Source organism: Stenella coeruleoalba (assembly GCF_951394435.1).
Source record: "Stenella coeruleoalba genome assembly, chromosome: 1".
NCBI classification, from domain to species: Eukaryota; Metazoa; Chordata; class Mammalia; order Artiodactyla; family Delphinidae; genus Stenella; species Stenella coeruleoalba.
Window position 1 is genome coordinate 112,504,012 of NC_137169.1, and position 18,745 is coordinate 112,522,756.

Sequence of the window (18,745 nt, forward strand, 5' to 3'; positions counted from 1 at the left end):
GGGAAGGGGCATGGGGATGGGGGAGGGTAGGGGGTATAAAGAGCAAGGGGAGTTGGAGGAAGAGGGAAGGAGCTCTAAAGGATAGCTGAACTGAAGAGAAAACCACCATAGCTGCCAGTACCTCAGAAGGCCAAAAAGAGATTTGCACTATCTTGAAAGAATGTCCATGATTTCCCCAACGTTTCTAAAAACTTTAATACTTTCATCAAATACTAGGAAACAATCTCTAAAGTTAAAACAAATGCCAGCCAAATTCAACTGGAAGAAAAAAATGCTATTAATAACATCTTTCAGACCTACTCTAGATCATTCCATTCCCTCCCCGACTCCCCATCGGTCTACAATCCCAGACTGAAGAGGTCTCTCTCTCTCCTTCCTTAAGATCTTTACCCCAAGTCATACGGTTGTTTGGGTAAATCCAAATTTCATGAAGCATTTGTAGGTCTTCTAGAATGCTCTCTGCCTGGCTGGGTCACAAGGTACATGGATCCTGAGGGATAAGAAGGCTAGAAGTAGAAGCATATGAACTTGCTCCTCGAGCCCACCTTTCAGGTTTCACTGACCTATGAGGGGGTCGGTGACATGGGTCCAGTCGATGCAGCACTGCAGTTCTAGCTGGTAGTGGGACTGGATATAAAGAAGGAGATGCTGGTAGAAGCCGATACCAGCGACCAGGTGTGTCCTGTAGGCACATTCCAAGGTGCTCCGGCTGTGGATATGCTGGAGATTGGGAAAGGGAAGGGGCTAGTTAAGCAACAAGATCAGAGTTCTGCTCCCCCATCCCTAATCATATTCATCTCCCTGAAGAAATAAACTTATCTTCTTGGCTCTGGAACTTTATCCACATCTCCTCTCACTCACAAGTTACCCCTATACCCTTAGACCTACTTCTCTGGTCTCCCCATCTGGGATCAGGCTCCCCTCCTTCCCTGATCCTAATTCCATATGACTCCCTCCCTTTCTGCTATCTCTTCCTTGGTTTCCCTATCTACAACCATACTCTGGCCCACTTGCCTCGCTGTCCTTTTCTTCCTTAGCTTCCCCTCTTTAGACAAACATCTTCCCAAGATCTTGACCTCTCCTTACCTTTTTGTTAGTCTTGATAAGCTGGATAACTTCGTAGTACACCTTTCTCCACAGCAGCTCCTCTGCCTTCCTCCCATAGTCCACCGGGTGCAGGAACATAAGCTTGACGCAGAGCTCACGCAGCCTGGGAGGGTGTAGAGGAGAGCATGAGAGGGACTGCCCATCCCTTGGTGAGGGACACAAGAACTGAGGACAAGAAGGCATTTGCCAACACCCCGACTGACAAATCTCTGTGCCTCGCAATAGACATCCAGAGTCAGTCAGTAGGACCCAAGACAACAGCAGTCCTGGAAGGCAGTGGGAGCCCCAAAAGACAGAGGCAGGAGCAATAAGAATTTTAATAATCTTCATTTCTTTCCCTGCACCTTTCTCTCCTTTTTACTCTGCCTCTGTATCTCCTCCTTCCTTCCTTCATTATGCAGTATGGCCAACTCCTCCAACTCAAACACCATTCTAATGGTGTTAGATGTAGAAGCTGCAGAGAGTGAGGGATCCCCTCTCCCTCTTAGGAAGGCCAGAGACGTCATACCCCATTATTGTACCATGAGGTCAGGAGATAAAAGAGAACATGTGTCTATATGTGACAGGGTTTCAGGTGGAAAGGAATAAAGAAACTGTAAGAATGTGTAGTTTAGAGTCTCAGCTTACTTGTTCCTCAAGCTAATGTTCTCTGGTTTGAACACTTCTTGATAAGCAGTTTTGTTGCAAAGGATGAGGTCAAGTCGATGCACAGCCTCCACCACGGCCCTGCAGGGAAATATAGGCAAACAGCCTCTGAGCCATGTGTATGGTCCACCTATGATGCTGGAACACTGATCCTAGAGGAAAAGCTAAAGAATTTGGGGTGGGGAAACTAAATGGCTGCAGACTGAGCTCGGTACAAAACAAGATGAACACAGTCTCCATCCTGACACAGCAGTCCCCTCAGGAGACATCTGGCAATGCTGAAGACATTTTTGATTGTCACTACCTGGGGAAGGGGAAGAAGAGGCATGCTATTGGCATTTACTGTGTGCTGCTAGACACCCCACAATACATGGGAAAGTCTACCACCATAACTATCCTGCCCCAACTGTCAACAGTGTCAAGGTAGAGAAACTCTGTGATATGGAAGGTAGACTCTCTCAATGGAAAGAGCATAGGCTGTGATGCCAGGCAAAACATCTAGGGTTTGAACCTGGCTGTGTCTTACTAACTCTATAACTTTGGGCAAAATTACCTACCTCTTTAAGCCTTAGTTACCACATGCATAAAAGTGGAAATAATAGCAGTTACCTCAAAGGGCTGTTGTGAGGATTAAATGAAATAATTTATATACAGCACTGGTATACAGTAGGCATTCAATAAATATTGGTGGAATGAATAAATTATTATTATGCAAAGGCTTATTATCTCTGACATAAAGGAAAGGCATTCCTAATATAAAATTCTGCTTTGGAATAATGGGGTAAGAGAAAGGGGGAGGGTGTCCCTAAACTGCTTAGTTATAAGGTCTCCTGGATCCTGCTGAAGGAACTGTTTCTTTAATATAAAGTGTAGGCTCTGGAACCAGACAGTCTGGGTTCAAATCCTAGCTCTACTTCTTACAAGCTATGTGGTCCTGGGTAAAAAATCTAACTTCCGGGACTTCCCTGGTGGTCCAGTGGTAAAGAATCTGCCGTCCAATGCAGGGGACATGGGTTCAATCCCTGGTCGGGGAACTAAGATCCCACATGCCGTGGGGCAACTAAGCCTGCGTGCCTCAACTAGAGAGCCCATGTGCTGCCAACTACAGAGCCCACGCACCCTGGAGCTTGCACACCACAACTAGAGAGAAAAAACCCACATGCCACAACTAGAGAGAATCCTGCACGCCGCAAAGATGCCGCATGCCTCAACGAAGATCCCGTGTGCCACAGCTAAGACCCAACGCAGCCAAAAAAAAAAAACCCTTAAAAAGAAAAATCTAACTTCCTTATGTGTCAGTTCTCTCATCTATAAAATGGGATTAATATCATCATCTACTTTGTGGGGGTTAAATTAGCTAATATATAAAGCACTTGTAACAGTGCCTTGTACACAGTAAGTACTCAAAAAATATTAGTCTTCATCCTGAGGAAGATATTCCAGACCCTAAGAGAAAAGTTCAAGGAAACTCTACAATGGATGGCCAAGAGGTGCCTGGGTAAGTATCATCTCTGGAAGGGTAAAACCCAAAGGACAGACAGCAGCTGTGAGAACAGGTGAATCAGGCACAGCTCTGGACACAAAACAACCAAAAAATAGGGAGTGATGATTCATAAAACAGTCCAAAATTGTTTCAGAACACTGAAACATGCTCCTGGGCTGGGGATGCTAGCAGGCTAGCATCTTGTGGTGGCTCAGGTGGTACACCACTAAAAGCTGTCCTGTACAGGGCGAAGTGACCGCCAACACCCAGCTGAGTGGGTGGGATGGTAATCAAGGCCTTCTCACAGGCAATCTTAAGAGCCCAGCATTTCTTCAAACACCTCCTGGGCTGCCTAGAGATGGAAGCCAAACCCTTTCAGCCATCCTGGCCCTCCATGCCAAGGGCAGCACCAGGCAGCCATCAGTGATATGCCAGCTTAGTCCCCAGGAAAGGGCTTTTAACTTCAGTGCCATGCACAGATGTGAGGAGGCTGTGTGTGTATGTATTTTTATGGACAGGCCCCAGAGCTTTCCTTAGAGTCTCAATTCAAAAAGGTTAGTAACCACTACTCAAGGAAGTTCTAACTGCAAACTCTTAAACCTGAGATGTCTCCGCACTTTCTTCCACATTTCCCATCAGACCCTAAGCTCCTCCACTAAATTGTAATCTCTAGAACAAAAACTACAAAAAAAAGTCTTGTGTCTCATTCGCTATTGTAATCCTAGGCCTAGCAGTGTTAAAAAAAAATGTTTTTAAAAAAACAGTTAAAATTGGCCTAATTAACTGGTGCTTGTGTCCCTTCCAGCATCCCTTTTCCAGCTGCCTTTTCTGAGGGGCTTAAAACATTTCAGAATTTCATTTCTGTAAACAGACTGTGGGAATTTCCCAAATTTACTGAAGGTCGGATGACAGTTACATAGTCTAACAACATATTTACCTTGGGCCAAGAAATCAGACCTTCCTCCCCCAGTTCTTCCCACCAATCAACACTGCTATAATAAATAATAAAAAGAGATCTGCTGCCTCAAATTTCCATCCTGCCCAAAGCCAACAACACACAATTACCAGCAGAGATACCCACGTGCACGCATGTAAACCACACATGCAAACATATCCGCTTAAGTCAGTCAGTTCTGTGAGGGCAGTGGCTTGAGAAAAAACAAGATTTGTGAATGATTAGAAGGATGACCAGAGCCATTTCCAAAAGCTGGAGACAAGTAAGGAATCTTGCAAGCACTGCCCACTCTCTGTCTGACAGGCAGCACTGACAATCGGCTGCATGACAAGGCACACGTGCCATCCCAGCCAACTGCTCACCCACCTGGAGACTGCTTGGGGCAGCCCACAGTGAGAGCCCTGGGGCTGATAGATTGGATCACTTTTCTATTTTTGCATCAGCCTATACTCCCCTCTGCCTTCTGGCTTAGGAAGCCAAAGCAGGCAGGATGCCTACTCAAGGGAGGAAAAGACAACATGTTCTTGACTCTTTCACTGTCAAGATGAGGCCCATGGCTCTGAAGCTGGTCTTCTCATGCAAACACCTCTGGTTCTATAGAGCCTGAGCCGAATGAAAACCCCAAACCCTACTCCGTATTAGAAAGCAGAAAACTGAATTTGGTCTCTATGCTTCAACCTACTTTGATCCAGTTCAAGAGCCCATGTTTCAGCTGCCCCACACAGAAAATCCTCGACTCGGGGCAGGAGGAGCTCACTCAGGATGGGAAGAGCTCATACTGGCCTGTTCCCAACAGAGGGCTGAAAGGCTGAAGATGTGAGTGGCACAGTGGCACTGTGGAAATCAGAAACCAGGAATGGAAGTTGCCTGGCAAGAGACTGTAGTCATGAGGCTGGAAGGAAGGCAGAACTCAGGAGTCCCCAGGTGCCCTGAAATGGGCTCCTATGACCTAAGAACATTCTGGACTCAAAGTCCTTCACCGCTCTTCCAGTCCAACACAAATAGTCTTCCAGCCTCTTTCTTTTCATTCCGATTCCCAAAACTTAGAGTCATAAGGGACCTCAAAGCCTATCAAATCCAAACCTCTCCTTTTAAGGGTGAGAAAACTGAGGCCCAAGGTTAAACTGTGAGAGAATGGCAAAGCAAGGAGCTGAACCTGGCTCTCTTGATTTCAGTCCAGGGCTCTTCCCTGTAAGTCCTTACAGGGTTCTAAGCACCATTCCCTTCCGGGTTTTTCTCCTATCTGTGACCCCACCCTCACCTTCCCAACCCCTGCAGTCCCCAATTCCCACCTTCTTACCCCAAATCCGCAAAGCTCGGTGCCAGCCCCAAGCTCACTGCGGGAGGTATCCCTCCACGTGCTTCCCTCCCAACCTCCCACCCACCCAATTCCTTCTTTCTGCTCAATCCAGCGTTACGGGGCCCCGAGCCCTCTGCTCCCTCCAAAATTGCACCCCCCCTCCCTCGCCCGCACCCCAGCCCGGCACCAGAGCCCGCCCGCCCGGGAGGCCCCGCCCCTCGCTGTCCCCCCCCCCACTTCCCTTGGCGGCTGCACTCACACCCCGGCCCCTCTCACCGGTAAAGCCGCTTAGTGTGGAGGACCTTTGCTTCGGGCTCGCTGCTCTCCCCTGTGGGGGGGCCTTGGCTCATGGTGCCCGGGCCCGGGGGCGGATCCCGGTCACAGACCCCCGCCACCTACCGCTACCGCCACCACTGCCGTCTCCGACCGTAGCCGCAGCCACCACCGCCGCCGGCCCTGCTCGGCCGCCATAGCTGCGAGGCAGCTGCCCGCGACAGCTCCTCCTCCGCCTGCCAAATATCGCGATACCAGCTGGAAGTTGCGGGCCATTGGCCTGCCACTACCAAATCTCGCGAAACTCGTTTTCCCTCCCGGGAAGTTGCCAGAACTAACTGTGGGCAGCATGGCATCTTTCTGGCTTCTGCAAGCCCTTGCGAAAAACTTTATTGACAAAGCTGCCAGAGAACGAACAGTGAACTCTGCGGGGGAGCTGAGGCTAAGCTGGATCCGGGCAGATGGACTCACAGCTAGGAGTATGACTTTGCTTTGTCCGACGGTGGTCATTTGGTCCATCCTTCTGCCCGCACCCCGCACCCCCGCCACATTTGAGCCGAGCGCCTTTCAGATTACTAGTTAGGGTGATTCCACTTCTCCCTTTTCCCCCATTATTTAAACAAACAAAAAACGTGTATGTGAAAATTTTCTTGGAAAGAGTCAAGCATAGCGTAAGAGTAAGGCCCTCCAATACAGGACTCTTGTAGAGGCACCTCGGCCCTTCAGCTCCCGCACCCCAACCCAAAGATTTCCACTTGCATGTTCATCTCTCACCAGTCCAGCAAACATTTATTGAACACCTGCTGTCTTCCAGTCACGATGCTGGGTTCTGGAGACACAGAGATGAGCGATCCAGACACTGTCCCTGCCCTCACAAAGCTCAAATAACTTCAGGGGAAAAGATCCACAGGACTGAGAAGGTACACCCTTAAGCGTTTCTGCCCCCGGAAAGATCACCTTGGATTCCAATTGCTTTCTTAAACCTTAAACCTAACCTAAAAGGCAAGGTGTTCAGGGGACCTGTGTACCACTGTAATGGGAACATAAATTCCTTTTCCAGACACCGACCTTCTTTCTGTTCCTGAAACAACCTGTCTTTCCCACTTATTGGCCTTTCACCTGCTGTTTCTCTGCCTGGAACACTCGTTCTCCTGATTTCCCATCAAGTCCCAGCTCAAATATCATTCTGGCAAAGAGGTTTTCCCTACTGAAATTGTCATATTGGTTTAGTTGCTAGGCTTCTTTATTATCTGTTATCCCAAAAGAACAAGCTCTTTAAGCGCAGAGGCTTTTTTTTTTTGGCCGCGTGGGGTCTTTGTTGCTGCACGTGGGGTTTCTGGCTTTCTCTGGTTGCAGGGAGCGGGGCTGCTCTTCCAGGGGCTACTCTTCGTTGTGGTGCGCGGCCTTCTTATTGCGGTGGCTTCTCTTGTTGTGAAGCTCAGGCTCTAGGCGCGCAGGCTCTAGAGCACAGACTCAGTAGTTGTGGCACACGAGCTTAGTTGCTCCGTGGCATCTGGGCTCTTCCCAGACCAGAGATAGAACCCGTGCACGCTGCATTGGCAGGCGGATTCTTAACCACTGCACCACCAGGGAAGTCCCAAGCACAGACACTTTGCCTGTCATCTTGCTCTTGCCTGTGTCTGTGCCTAGCTAATAATAGGTGCTCAATAAATATTGAATGAATAAGTGTAGAAATTCAACCTCTTTTGGGGTATCCCAATCTACTCCAAGCACCCTCTGATGCCCAAACCCACTTCTTCCTCCTTTGCTTTCCTGTGCTGAGGGTTCCTACGCATCCCATGTTGCTAGGACACACACTTACCTCTATGATCAGCTGCACCCCCACTTTCAGAAAGGATGACGTCCTCCTTTAATGCTTTTTCTGTCGGCAGATTCAGCAGGGCGGGGCCTGCCCCTTTAAACTGGGCCGCACCTGCTCTGGTCAGACTGGTTTGGAGACACAGGTAAAGGGAGGGAGACTGAGAGGAATACTCGCAGAGCCAGCAGGGAGCTGGGCAGCTCCTTCCCGGACACTGGGGACCCTCTACCTCTCTCCAGATGGAAAGTAAGTGGGTGTCATGGGTCCAGACACTAAGGGTTAGGAGGTCCTTGAGGAGATGGAGAGAGGGGAATCAGCCCCATCCAGAAGCAGTGAGATGGAAGGCGGCAGGGAGGGAAGAAAGACCAGAGAGGAGGCACGGGAAACAGTCTTGATTAGACTTAGAGATCAGAATGAACAGACTCAGGCCCTCCGGAGACGTTGTGGGTGGGTTACTGAGAAGTTTGGAAACTGACCAGGTATCCAGATTGGTGACAAAAGAACAGGATGCACTGCTGTTGCCAGTTCCTTGGGACAGATCTCTTGGCAAATCATTGGTATCAGTTGCCAGGAGAGTTCCAGTTGGGGATCTGCAGGGGAATGGGAGGTGTGGAGGTGAAGGGGCAGCTTCTCTGTCCCACAAGAATATCCTTAGCGGGAATAAAATCCTTGGCAAAATTCTAGACCTCTCCTTTTCCTCCCATTCCTGCATTAGGGTGGCCATGACCCCAGGGGTTTTGGTGGAGGGGGTAGAAGGCATGGGTGGAGGCTGGCTGAGGCCACAGCTGCCAGCACCTGTGCCCCCTGACTCACCCTCTCCTGCTGAATAGCACTTGATGTCGAAAGGGTGCCTCCATTTCGGCTCTCACTTCCCTCCTGCCTCCCTCTGTTTCAACACCTTCCTCCGGACCATGTTCTCCCTAAGGTCCCAGAAAGGACTAAAGTCCATGAGGCCGGCTGCCCTGGAGACTTCCTGTTCTGTCAGCCCTTCCTGAGGGCCAGAGGATGGCAGCTTCTGAAAGAACTTTACTCCCTCCAGGGTGACATGACCTTGCGGTAGACCCCAGAAGTGAAGCCCCAGGATGACAGAACCCGAGACCCTGGCCCTGCTGGAAGTGAAGGGGCCGGAGGCCCTGGAGAAGAGCCCACCCCAGGCTTTGGTCCCCAATGGCCGGAAGCTGGAAGGGGAAGATGGGGTTGAGTCCCCTGGAGCTGAGTCCTCCAGAGCGGGATCTTCAGCTGGGTCTCCCACAGCCGGAGAGGGGACGGAGGATGGTCTAGACAGCACAGTAAGTGAGGCTGCCACCTTGCCCTGGGGGACTGGCCCCCAGCCCAGTGCCCCGTTCTCAGATCCCCCTGGCTGGAGGAACATTGAGCCTGAGCCCCTTAAGTCAGAGCCACCCACCAAGCTAGAGGAGTTGCCCGAAGATGACGCCAGCCTGCTGCCCGAGAAGGTGGCCCGGGCCTTCGTGCCCATCGACCTACAGTGCATTGAGCGGCGGCCCCAGGAAGACCTCATTGTGTGCTGTGAGGCCAGCGAGGGTGAGCGCCGCCAGACCTTCCTGCCCACCCGGGCCACCCACCCTGAGCCCCCGGAGCGCAAGTGGGCCGAGGCAGTGGTGAGGCCGCCTGGGTACTCCTGTGGGTGCTGCAGGGGACGTGGAGGCCATGAGGGGCTGAGGGCCATGGCCTCGGTGGGAGCCGCCCTCATCCTCTTCCCCTGCCTGCTCTATGGGGCATATGCCTTCCTGCCCTTCGATGCCCCGCGCCTGCCGACCATGAGTTCCCGCCTCATCTACACGCTGCGCTGCGGGGTCTTTGCCACCTTCCCCATTGTACTGGGTGAGCCTGGGCCCTGCAAGAAGGGAGGGGGCATGTGGGAGCTCGGCTGGAGGGCAGGGCCTGCCTGGCTTGGGGAGCAGGGGAGTTTCCCTTCACTAGACCTGGACCCTCAGGGCCTCCCACACCCTGTCACCCCCGTGTGCCCACCTCCTCCCAGGACCACCTCAGCCCCACCCACGGTGCAGAGCCCATGCCCATGAGCTCTCTGCTACAAACCCTGCCTCCAGCTTCCTCCCTGCCGCTCCTCTCCTGACCCTATGTGTCCTCCAACCCTACCCAGGGATCCTGGTGTACGGGCTGAGCCTGTTGTGCTTTTCTGCCCTGCGGCCCTTTGGGGAGCCACGACGGGAGGTGGAGATCCACCGGCGATACGTGGCCCAGTCGGTCCAGCTCTTCATCCTCTACTTCTTCAACCTGGCCGTGCTTTCCACCTACCTGCCCCAAGACACCCTCAAACTGCTCCCTCTGCTCACTGGTCTCTTCGCCATCTCCCGGTGAGCTGGGGCTGGGGGTGGGGCAGAGGGAGGTGCTGGTGCTCAAGAGGCCCAGGCATCTGAATGTCTGGAGAGCCAGGGAGCTTTCTGGATTCTGCAGCAGCCCAAATGTGCACCCCGGAAAGTTGAGTCACTTTCTTCCTTGTACTTTACCTCACCTGGTAGCAGGTGATCAGCTCATATGTCTTTCATAAGAGACATGTATCAACCTAGAACTGGAAAGGCTTTCAGGTGTCACCTAGACCAACCTCCCACCCCTTGCGGCCACTCCTCTGTGGCACTCTGGTCAGGTGGCCACTGGCTGAACACTGGTTGAACAGCCCCTGTGACCAAGTGCTTAGTTCTTTGTAAGGCAGTCTTGTTTCATTTTTCAGAAGTCCTAATTATTAGAAAGTCCTTTTTTATATTGTGCTTTTTTATATTGTGCTAAAAAAAGAAAGTCCTTTTTTATATTGTGCTAAAAACTGACTCTGACCTCTGTAATTGCCTAGACAAATTCAGATCTTTGAAAACAGCTCTCAATTCCCCCACTCCAACACTCTGCTTCCCCAGTGTTTACTTTGCTAAATGGCCCTGGTCCCTTCACTATCCTGTGTCCTTCCCTCTAGGCAGGAAATTCTCCTGTCAAATGGGAGGGATGGGGGCTGGTCAAGGGTATTGTCCTGTTCATACAAGCCAAGGCCACATAGGTCTCATGGCAGCCTCATTACTCTGCTTTCATTTAGAATTTGTAGGCACCTGAAATCCTTAGGGGTGTTTTCACGTGAACTACTGTTAACCCAGAAGGCACCTTGGAATTTCTGAAGCCAAATGCAGGCTTTCCATTTTGTCCCCTAATACATTTCCTTTTGTTATTTTCCATAGAGCATTCCAGGTAGCTTTAACTGCTAAAGCATTCTTCCTATTTAGCTTAAATCTGTCTTCCTGTCACTTCTGACTGTAGTCTAGTGGTCATTTGTCCCACCAGCCTCCTGACCATCATTCAGCCCTGCAAGTTCTCCCAGTAGATGTTTCCCAAGATAAATATGTTCCTGCTCATGTAACTCAACCTCCCATCTCTCTCTCTCGGGGAATGCTGGTCTCAGACAGAAGTTGGTTTAAGCACCAAGAATCATCAGGGAGCTAAAGGACCAGCAATCGTCTGGTCCATCTCACCCATTTTACAGAGAGAAAGTGACTACAGATTGGGGGAGAAGACTCGCATAGGTCAGTCAGCAGCAGAGGCAGGACTAGAACCCAGGTCCCTTCCTTCTCTCATCCAGGGTCCTTCTTCCCTACCATGGGCAAGTTACTTAAGTATTTTGTGCCTCAGTTTCATCATCTGTAAAATGGAGTTATTGTGAAGATTAAGTGAGTTAATTCATGTAGAGTGCTTGCAACAGTCTAGTACTTGGTAAGTGTTCACTAAATGTGAACTTTCCTATTATTATGATGCTATGCTGCCTCCTGGTGCAGTAGAAAAGCAGCAGTTACTCTTTCCTCCGTTTCCCAGGTAAAAAAAAATAGAGACATCACAATTTTGTAATAAGTGATCCTTCATATATTAAGAGGAAGCTGCTGCCCTCCCGCCACTGAGGAGTGTGTATTTTGAATGGATCTTCCAAGAGGGGAAATTTGGTTGTGCCTAGTCCATCCCTCTGGGCTTCAAGCTCTCTTGAAGCTGGTTTCCTTACTCTCTCCCTTCCCTGAGGGGCAGGAGACGGGGTGATGAACAGGCATGGGTTCAAACCATGGTTTTACTATTTCCCCAATGTGTGACTTTGGACCAGTCTTACTTAACCCTTTTGGAATCTTAGTTTCTTCATCTGCAAAAGGGGAAGTAAATACAATGGAATGTACTGCAGCTGTGAAATAATGAAGCTGTTTATATACTAATATAACACAATCTCCAAGATACATTAAATGAGGGGAAAAAATCAATGTGCAGAACAATCTCATATTTAGTATGCTACCAAACTTCCAAAAAAAAGAGAAAAGGAAAACATAAATCTTTTCACTCATATAAACATCACGATGTACAAGAAACCATAATACTGGATGTCTGGGGTGGGAGTGGAACAGAGGTGAGAAGGTGAAGGACGAGAATAGGGTATCTGGGAATCAGTAAAGGAAGACATTTTACTATACTCACTGGTACCTTTGAATTTTGAACCATGTAAACTAAACGTATACTGCCTACTCAAAATTTTTTAATTAAAATTTGAAAAGTACACAAAGAGGGAGGTGAACAATATTCACACTTCATAGAGATGCGGGGGTCTAAATTAAATTAAACATTGCCCCTAAAGTAATTGGTACCATGCCTGGCACATGGTTAGTACATAAACACTGGCTGTCTTTAGAGGTATCAGTTGTGCTGACCAACACCCAGCTACTGCCTTCACTTTGTATTCTCCCCATCATCAGCCTGTTGCCAGTTAGCTCATGTACTCCCCTCAAGGAAAGCCCGATCTTTTCTTGCCTCCCAGGCTGATATACTGGCTGACCTTTGCCGTGGGCCGCTCCTTCCGAGGCTTTGGCTACGGCCTGACATTCCTGCCCCTGCTGTCCATGCTGGTGTGGAACCTCTACTATATGTTCGTGGTGGAGCCCGAACGCATGCTCACTGCCTCCGAGAGCCGCCTGGACTACCCTGACCACGCCCGCTCAGCCTCAGACTACAGGCCTCGCTCCTGGGGCTAAGCCGCCCCACCCCCTTGCTCCCAGCCCTGGTACCTGGGTGGGATGAACCCACCTACTGCCCCGGCAGGGGTCCCATCCAATCAGAACCTGGACTGTCCCCTGCTCTCCGAGCTGGGGCACTCCCCTTCACCTTTGGAGCCTGGGACAATTAGGCGGGAGGGACTCAGACATTCCTTCAGGGAAAGAGGTGGACAGCCATATTCCTTAAGGATGCTGAGGACACAGGACCAGGAGCAGAGGCATGGTTCCTTCCTGAGCAGCCTCCCACCACTGCCGCTAGGGCCCACAATGGCTGGACTCTGCTCCACTCTCCAGCCTCCTGTAAGGCAGCCAGCAGAGCCACAGCCAAAACTCTGACCATTTCTGTGCTGGGTGTCCAAGCAGAGGGCCTCAAAGAGACTAGAAACCTTGCCCATGCCTAAAGGTAATGGCTGGCCATCAGATCAAATAGGACGTTCATGTCTGGTGAAAACCTTCTTGGGGACCTGTATTCAGGACCCTCCATGACTGGCCATATAGGCCCTTGAGCCTCAGTCAAGTCAATTACAGCTGTCCCAATCCAGTGTGGCTGCCTCCTCCCTTCCAACCCTTTAGGTCCCTGTAACCTTGCACCTCCATACTGCCCAGAAGTCATACCTCTCTCATGGGAAGAGGAGCAGACAGGGAAACCTGCCTCCCAGGAGGCGTGTATGTGTGTGTGTGTGTGTGTGTGTGTGTGTGTGTGTGTGTGTGCGCGTGTGTGCGTGAGTGCGTGCGCGCACACACCCACACCTGTGGTGGCTGGGAGTGGTGGGAAGACATAGTGGTTGATGTTAACCCCATGTGAATGTGTGTGTAACAATAAACAACTACCACTGTCTTCCTTGGCTCTTCCTTCGTGTTTGCGCCCTCGTCTCAAGTGTCCCATCCTTGTTTGATTCAGACTGCACCAGGGACCTCCCAGCTCCACATGTTGAAGAGTGGCTGGCAGGAGCCTGGTCCCATGGCAAGGGAGAGAACTGGGCCTGGGGAAGAAACGGCGCTGCAAACAAGAAATTGCCTTCCATGCCCACCTCCAGCCCTCTCATTCCCTGGAACCAGACCCAGCAACACTCACACACTGAGAGACAAGCCCTGGGGAAAAACTTAGTCTATTTCATGCCCTCCAGGGTAGCAGACAAGTCAGAAGGCCTCTCATTTAGGCCTGTGAGTCCCATTCAAGGGAAATGGGGGGGTGGAGGGGCGGGGAGGCAACGCGGAAGGGACCCTCCCTCTAGCAATCACTCTGTCCCTGGTCCCTCCTCAAAGTTTGAAGGAAGCCCCACCTGGGTCCGCAGGAAGTTGAGGCTGGTCTCTGAGGTTCTGCAGAAAAGCAAGATGTGAAAAGGGAGCAGCTGGCTAGGAATACTGACCCTCAAACCTGCAGACCAGCAAGGCAGGTCCAGTAATGTCCTTCCCTCTAGAGAGCAGGCCTCAGTTTATAGGCTGATATTCTGAGTACCGCTTGTGGCCCAGCAGCAGAAACACGCCTCCTGCCAGCAGCACGAGCGCTGGAGCACCCAGGGCCACTGCCATGATGCCTAGGACTAGCGAGGACAAGGCATCTACTGGAGGGGTGCCCACGCCCAGGAGCATGGACCTAGAGCGAGCAGAGTGAGAAAGAGAGGTGAGCAGGCTTAGCGGGGAAGGCCGAGAGGCCCAACCCTCCTCCACTTCGACCTCCCAAACCCTTGGCCCAGGCCCTCACTCTCACCAGCTGAGGTAGTGTTTGTCCCAGTAGCCAGGGCCTGTGGAAGTCCCAAATGTCAGATTGAAGGCACAGAAGTTGTTCTGGGACCCAAAGAAGGCTCGGACAATGGGTGACTGGGGGAGAAGGTATGCCAAGGTGGGGTAAAGAGGGGAAGCTTGGCAGGGCATGGCTGATTCCCGGCCCCCCTGCTTCTGAGAGAAAGCCACTGGTCGCCACTGCATGAAGCCTGATGGGAGGGAGCCCCATAGCAGCTGGTCCAACTGGGGAGAAAGGCAAACAGGCAGGATGAGGAGGACCCGTGGTGCCCGACCTTTCTGTTCCCCCACCCTCTCCCAGCCTCTGTCTGTCACGAGTTGTCCTGAATCCTAGGCCTGGTTCTAGAACTCACAGGCTGTTTGCATCGATCTCTCCTCTGTAGAAAGGGGAGCTGGACTGGATGGCACTGGGTCCTTTTCCAGCCTCAACACTCAGCAAGCCTGCACTCAGCTCCCTCCTTTGGGCCGCCGGGCCCTTGCAAATCCCATCTGTCAGAGCACTAGTCACACTGTACTGCCTTCCCTCTGGCTCCTCCACTGAGAGCAGAGACTGGGCTAATTCATTAGCACAGTGCCCAGCACTTAAAGGAGCTGAGTGAAGTGTTGCTAAATGGTAAATGGTTGAATGATTCTCTGAGGTCCTAATGGGGTCCCCCTTCACCCCACACCCATCTGCTTCTCTGCTGGAAGTCTGACCTGGAAGACGGCAGGTGCATATTCATCATCGATGGAGTGCTGCTCCTGCACTGAGGGGCAGTCAGGGCCATGGCCCAACGTGGCTACCTCCAGCCCAAACAAGGAGTGGTTTCCCCGGGGAGAGGCCCCAACCAGGTCCACCTCTAGCTGGCAGGTGTCCGCTGTGTGCAGGAGGCGAGGGGGTTGGGCTGGTCGGCCAGATCCGGAGAAGGCCTGAACCTAGGATGGAAGAGGCATGGGAGGTGTGGGAAGCAGGTGGATGCCTGTGTTTGAAGGCAACCCCCATCATTAACTCCCACCCTCGTAAACCAGCCTTTTGAGTTCTGATTCCCCATACCCTTACCCTGAAGGCCAGGCTGCCACTGGCAAAAGCCCCAGTGGGGTCGTGAATGGGGTGGCCTCGAAATGTGGCGCTCAGGGTGGCAGGATCCAGTGAGTCAGTGATGTTGGCCCAGGAGAAATTGGCCAAGGAGTATGGAGGATATGATTTTCCTGGAGGCTTTGCGGCTGCATCGGCTGTGTCGGTGCTGTCAAACTCAAACAGCTGGCGGGTGGGGGTGGGGAGGGACTAGGCTTGCCTGAGTCCAGCTTTCTCCTGAATCACCACCACCACCCGTTCACTGGCCCCACCCCAGGCTCTCATACCTGACTCGACTTCACCTACCCCCAGTCTTGTTTCTCCCTCTAACTCGAATGAACCCTCACCTCTGCACTCTTCCCCTTGGTTCTCCCCCAACCTCCTCACCCTGGTAAAGACGATGGCAGAAGAAAATTGAATGCTCTCCTTGGGGAGCACCATGAGACCCCCGTCAGGCTCAGAGGAAATCAGGAGGCTCCAGTTGACACTCAGGGTGCTGTTGGGGGTGTTGGTGGCCACCAGCAGCACGGCTGGGGGTCCCAGGCTGCTCCACACATAGTGCAGGGTGGAAGTGGCACCCACTGCCCAGATATGAAGCAGGTTCTGGGAAGTGTCCAGCCAGTCAGAGATGACCTTCAGAGACACCTGGAACATGGAGCAGTGGAGGGTCAAGCAAACAGGATCAGGGAGAGACACAGAGCAAAGAAGTTTGGGGATAAGGAGAGGGGCCTTGGAAAATGATGAGGAAAGGGTGGGACCTTGGGGGCCTAGGCAAGAGGAATGCTTGTGGGAGCTAACAGAACCTTCTTGTAAAGGGCAGAGGTTGGGTGGAGGAGAGGTGGGTAGAGCCAGAACTGCCTTGACCCTGGTGGAGAGATCAGGGCACAAGGTTGAGAGGAAGAAAGAAATCCAACACTTGTTTGGACCTGGCTCACTCAGGGCTAAGTCAAGGTCCAGGTTTCACCAGAAGACAGGAAGCTCTCATATCCACCCTACTCCACAATCCTGTCCCATGACCCATGGCTGCTCCAACCCCCAGTTTGAAAAACTCTTTTGTCAATGCAAGCACACTCCACCCCCACCAATTGTTTGCCCTAGATTCCAACCACCCTTCAAGGTAGCATATCCTGAAACACCTACTGCTCTAGCCCCTCACCTGGCGGGTCTCCTCCCCCAGAAGGCCAAACGGAGCTGCTGTCAGAAGTAGGCTCAGGAGGAGCACGGCGATCCTCATAGCTTCTCACGCAGTCCCAACTTCAGAAGGCGGAAGAGACGCTGAAATCATGTGACTCACAGATTCAGCTGATCTCTTTAAAGGGCGGGACCATCACAACGGTTCTTAAAGAGACCGCCTCCCTTAACCCAGATTTGTGAGTGAGAATAGAATCAGAAAGGTTAGGAGTTCGTCATCCCCAAATGACCTGGCAAGCAAGCCATCCCAGGCTAGATCTGCAGACATACTCCCAACCTCTCCTACCCAACTGGTCCCGCTAAAGTTACCTATAAGCAGGCATGATGTCTGGATTCAACATCCAAATGTAATCTATAGAATGACTCTGTGGCAGGGAAGGCACTGAGAAGAATTTGAAGGAATTCGATGGGAGAGATAGCACACCTCAGAGGGTTCTTTTTGTCAGTTTTTAATATTTATTGAGCCCCCAGCTATGCAGGTTCTTGTCCTGGAAGAGCTCACAATTTTATTGTGGAGAAAAGAAACCTCAGAAAACAGGACATGAAAGTGATACATAATTGTCATAGGAGGGAGTTCATGTCTGGCTGAATGAATGCACTTTTTATTTTTCTTGTTTTTTTTCTTTAATTTTTAAATTTTATGTATATTTTGGCTGCGTTGGGTCTTTGTTGCTGCGCGCGGGCTTTCTCTAGTTGCGGCAAGTGGGGGCTAATCTTCGTTGCGATGCACGGGCTTCTCATTGTGGTGGCTTCTCTTGTTGCGGAGCACAGGCTCTAGGTGCATGGGCTTCACTGCGACGCGTGAGCCCTAGAGCGCACAGGCTTCAGTAGTTGCAGCACGTGGGCTCAGTAGTTGTGGCGCACAGGCTTAGTTGTTCTGCAGCATGTGGGATCTTCCCGGACCAGGGATCGAACCTGTGTACCCTGTATTGGCAGGCGGATTCCTAATCATTGCGCCACCTGGGAAGTCCTTTCTTGTTTTTTTGTTTTTGGTTTGTTTGTTTGTTTTGCCTAATCCTAAAATTATTTTGGCTAATAAAAAATGCATACAGTACAATATTCATAAGGTACCAAAGGGTACCACCCCTATTCCCCAGCAACCTGGGTCCTTCCTTGAGACAACCACTATTATCAGTTTCTCATGTGTCCTTCATAAAATATTCTATGCATGCTCAAGTGTATGTTTTGTTGGGGTTTTTTGGCCGCGCCATGTGGCATCTGGGATCTTAGTTCCCTGACCAGGGATCGAACCCGTGCCCCCTGCAGTGGAAGTGCAGTCTTAACCACTGGACTGCCAGGGAACTCCCTCAAGTGTGTGTGTGTGTGCACACTTGATAATACATATATACATATACATATATACACACATATATATGTATAATAAGATACAATGGAATCCACTGTTCTGCAGTTTGTTTTCTCATTTATATATTGAGGAATGTTCTGTATCAATGCACTTGGAGTTGTCTCATTCTCCAGTCTTTCATTGCAGGGCGGACGTTCCATGGGTATATTTAGCCAGAACCTTGATAGTATCCAACATTTTGCTACGGCAAACAACACTGAAAGGAATATCCCTGTATGAAATGCATTCATACATATTTGTAACCAAATCTATAGGATAAACACCCAGGAGTAGAATTGCCCAGTCAAGTTGCCCTCTATGAGGTTCATCAATTGACACTCACACCATGTCTGAGAGCCCATTTCCCCCACACCCTGGCAAGTGCTTACCAAACTTAATTTGCATTTCCCTATGAATAAGGTTAAACATCTCTTCATGCTTTATTAGTCATTTATTTTTTGCTTCTCTGGAGCTATTTATACACTTTGCCTATTTTTCTGAGGCCCTATCTTCTTCTTTTTTTTTTTTTTTTGCGGTAAGTGGGCTTCTCACTGTTGTGGCCTCTTCCGTTGCGGAGCACAGGCTCCAGACACGCAGGCTCAGCGGCCATGGCTCACGGGCCTAGCCGCTCCGCGGCATGTGGGATCTTCCCGAACCGGGGCACGAACCCGTGTCCCCTGCATCGGCAGGCAGACTCTCAACCACTGCGCCACCAGGGAAGCGCGGCCCTATCTGCTTAATGGCCAAGTTCTAAAAGTTCAAGGAAATCAACTCTTGTACTGTTGCAAACA

The 18,745-nt window shown here is 51.0% G+C and overlaps 3 protein-coding genes across 4 annotated transcripts in view; 1 reads left to right on the plus strand and 2 right to left on the minus strand.

Moving 5' to 3' along the window:
- SMG5 (SMG5 nonsense mediated mRNA decay factor) overlaps nt 1–5,975 on the minus strand; it is a 28,089-nt gene extending 22,114 nt beyond the window's left edge. For both annotated transcript variants that reach the window (XM_079925402.1, XM_079925401.1), the window contains exons 1-4: nt 5,767–5,975; nt 1,735–1,833; nt 1,087–1,210; nt 564–720 (exon numbers count right to left, since the gene is read on the minus strand). In XM_079925402.1, coding sequence (XP_079781528.1) covers nt 564–720; nt 1,087–1,210; nt 1,735–1,833; nt 5,767–5,840 — 454 coding nt within the window. In that variant the 5' untranslated portion in view covers nt 5,841–5,975. The remainder of the gene's footprint in view (nt 1–563; nt 721–1,086; nt 1,211–1,734; nt 1,834–5,766) is intronic.
- Nucleotides 5,976–7,734: 1,759 nt separating this feature from the next.
- Nucleotides 7,735–12,607, plus strand: TMEM79 (transmembrane protein 79). Its single transcript, XM_079934377.1, has 4 exons — nt 7,735–7,828; nt 8,622–9,424; nt 9,705–9,918; nt 12,387–12,607. Exons 2-4 carry the CDS (start codon nt 8,665–8,667, stop codon nt 12,598–12,600), a joined length of 1,188 nt encoding a protein of 395 aa, XP_079790503.1. The 5' UTR covers nt 7,735–7,828; nt 8,622–8,664; the 3' UTR covers nt 12,601–12,607.
- A 22-nt stretch (nt 12,608–12,629) lies between these two features.
- Nucleotides 12,630–16,833, minus strand: GLMP (glycosylated lysosomal membrane protein). The gene is made up of 6 exons (XM_079934365.1): nt 16,575–16,833; nt 15,806–16,063; nt 15,404–15,604; nt 15,061–15,279; nt 14,333–14,589; nt 12,630–14,218 (listed from the first exon to the last, which is right to left on the minus strand). The coding sequence occupies exons 1-6, from the start codon at nt 16,650–16,652 to the stop codon at nt 14,053–14,055; spliced, it is 1,179 nt and encodes a 392-aa protein (XP_079790491.1). The 5' UTR covers nt 16,653–16,833; the 3' UTR covers nt 12,630–14,052.
- Nucleotides 16,834–18,745: the final 1,912 nt, after the last annotated feature.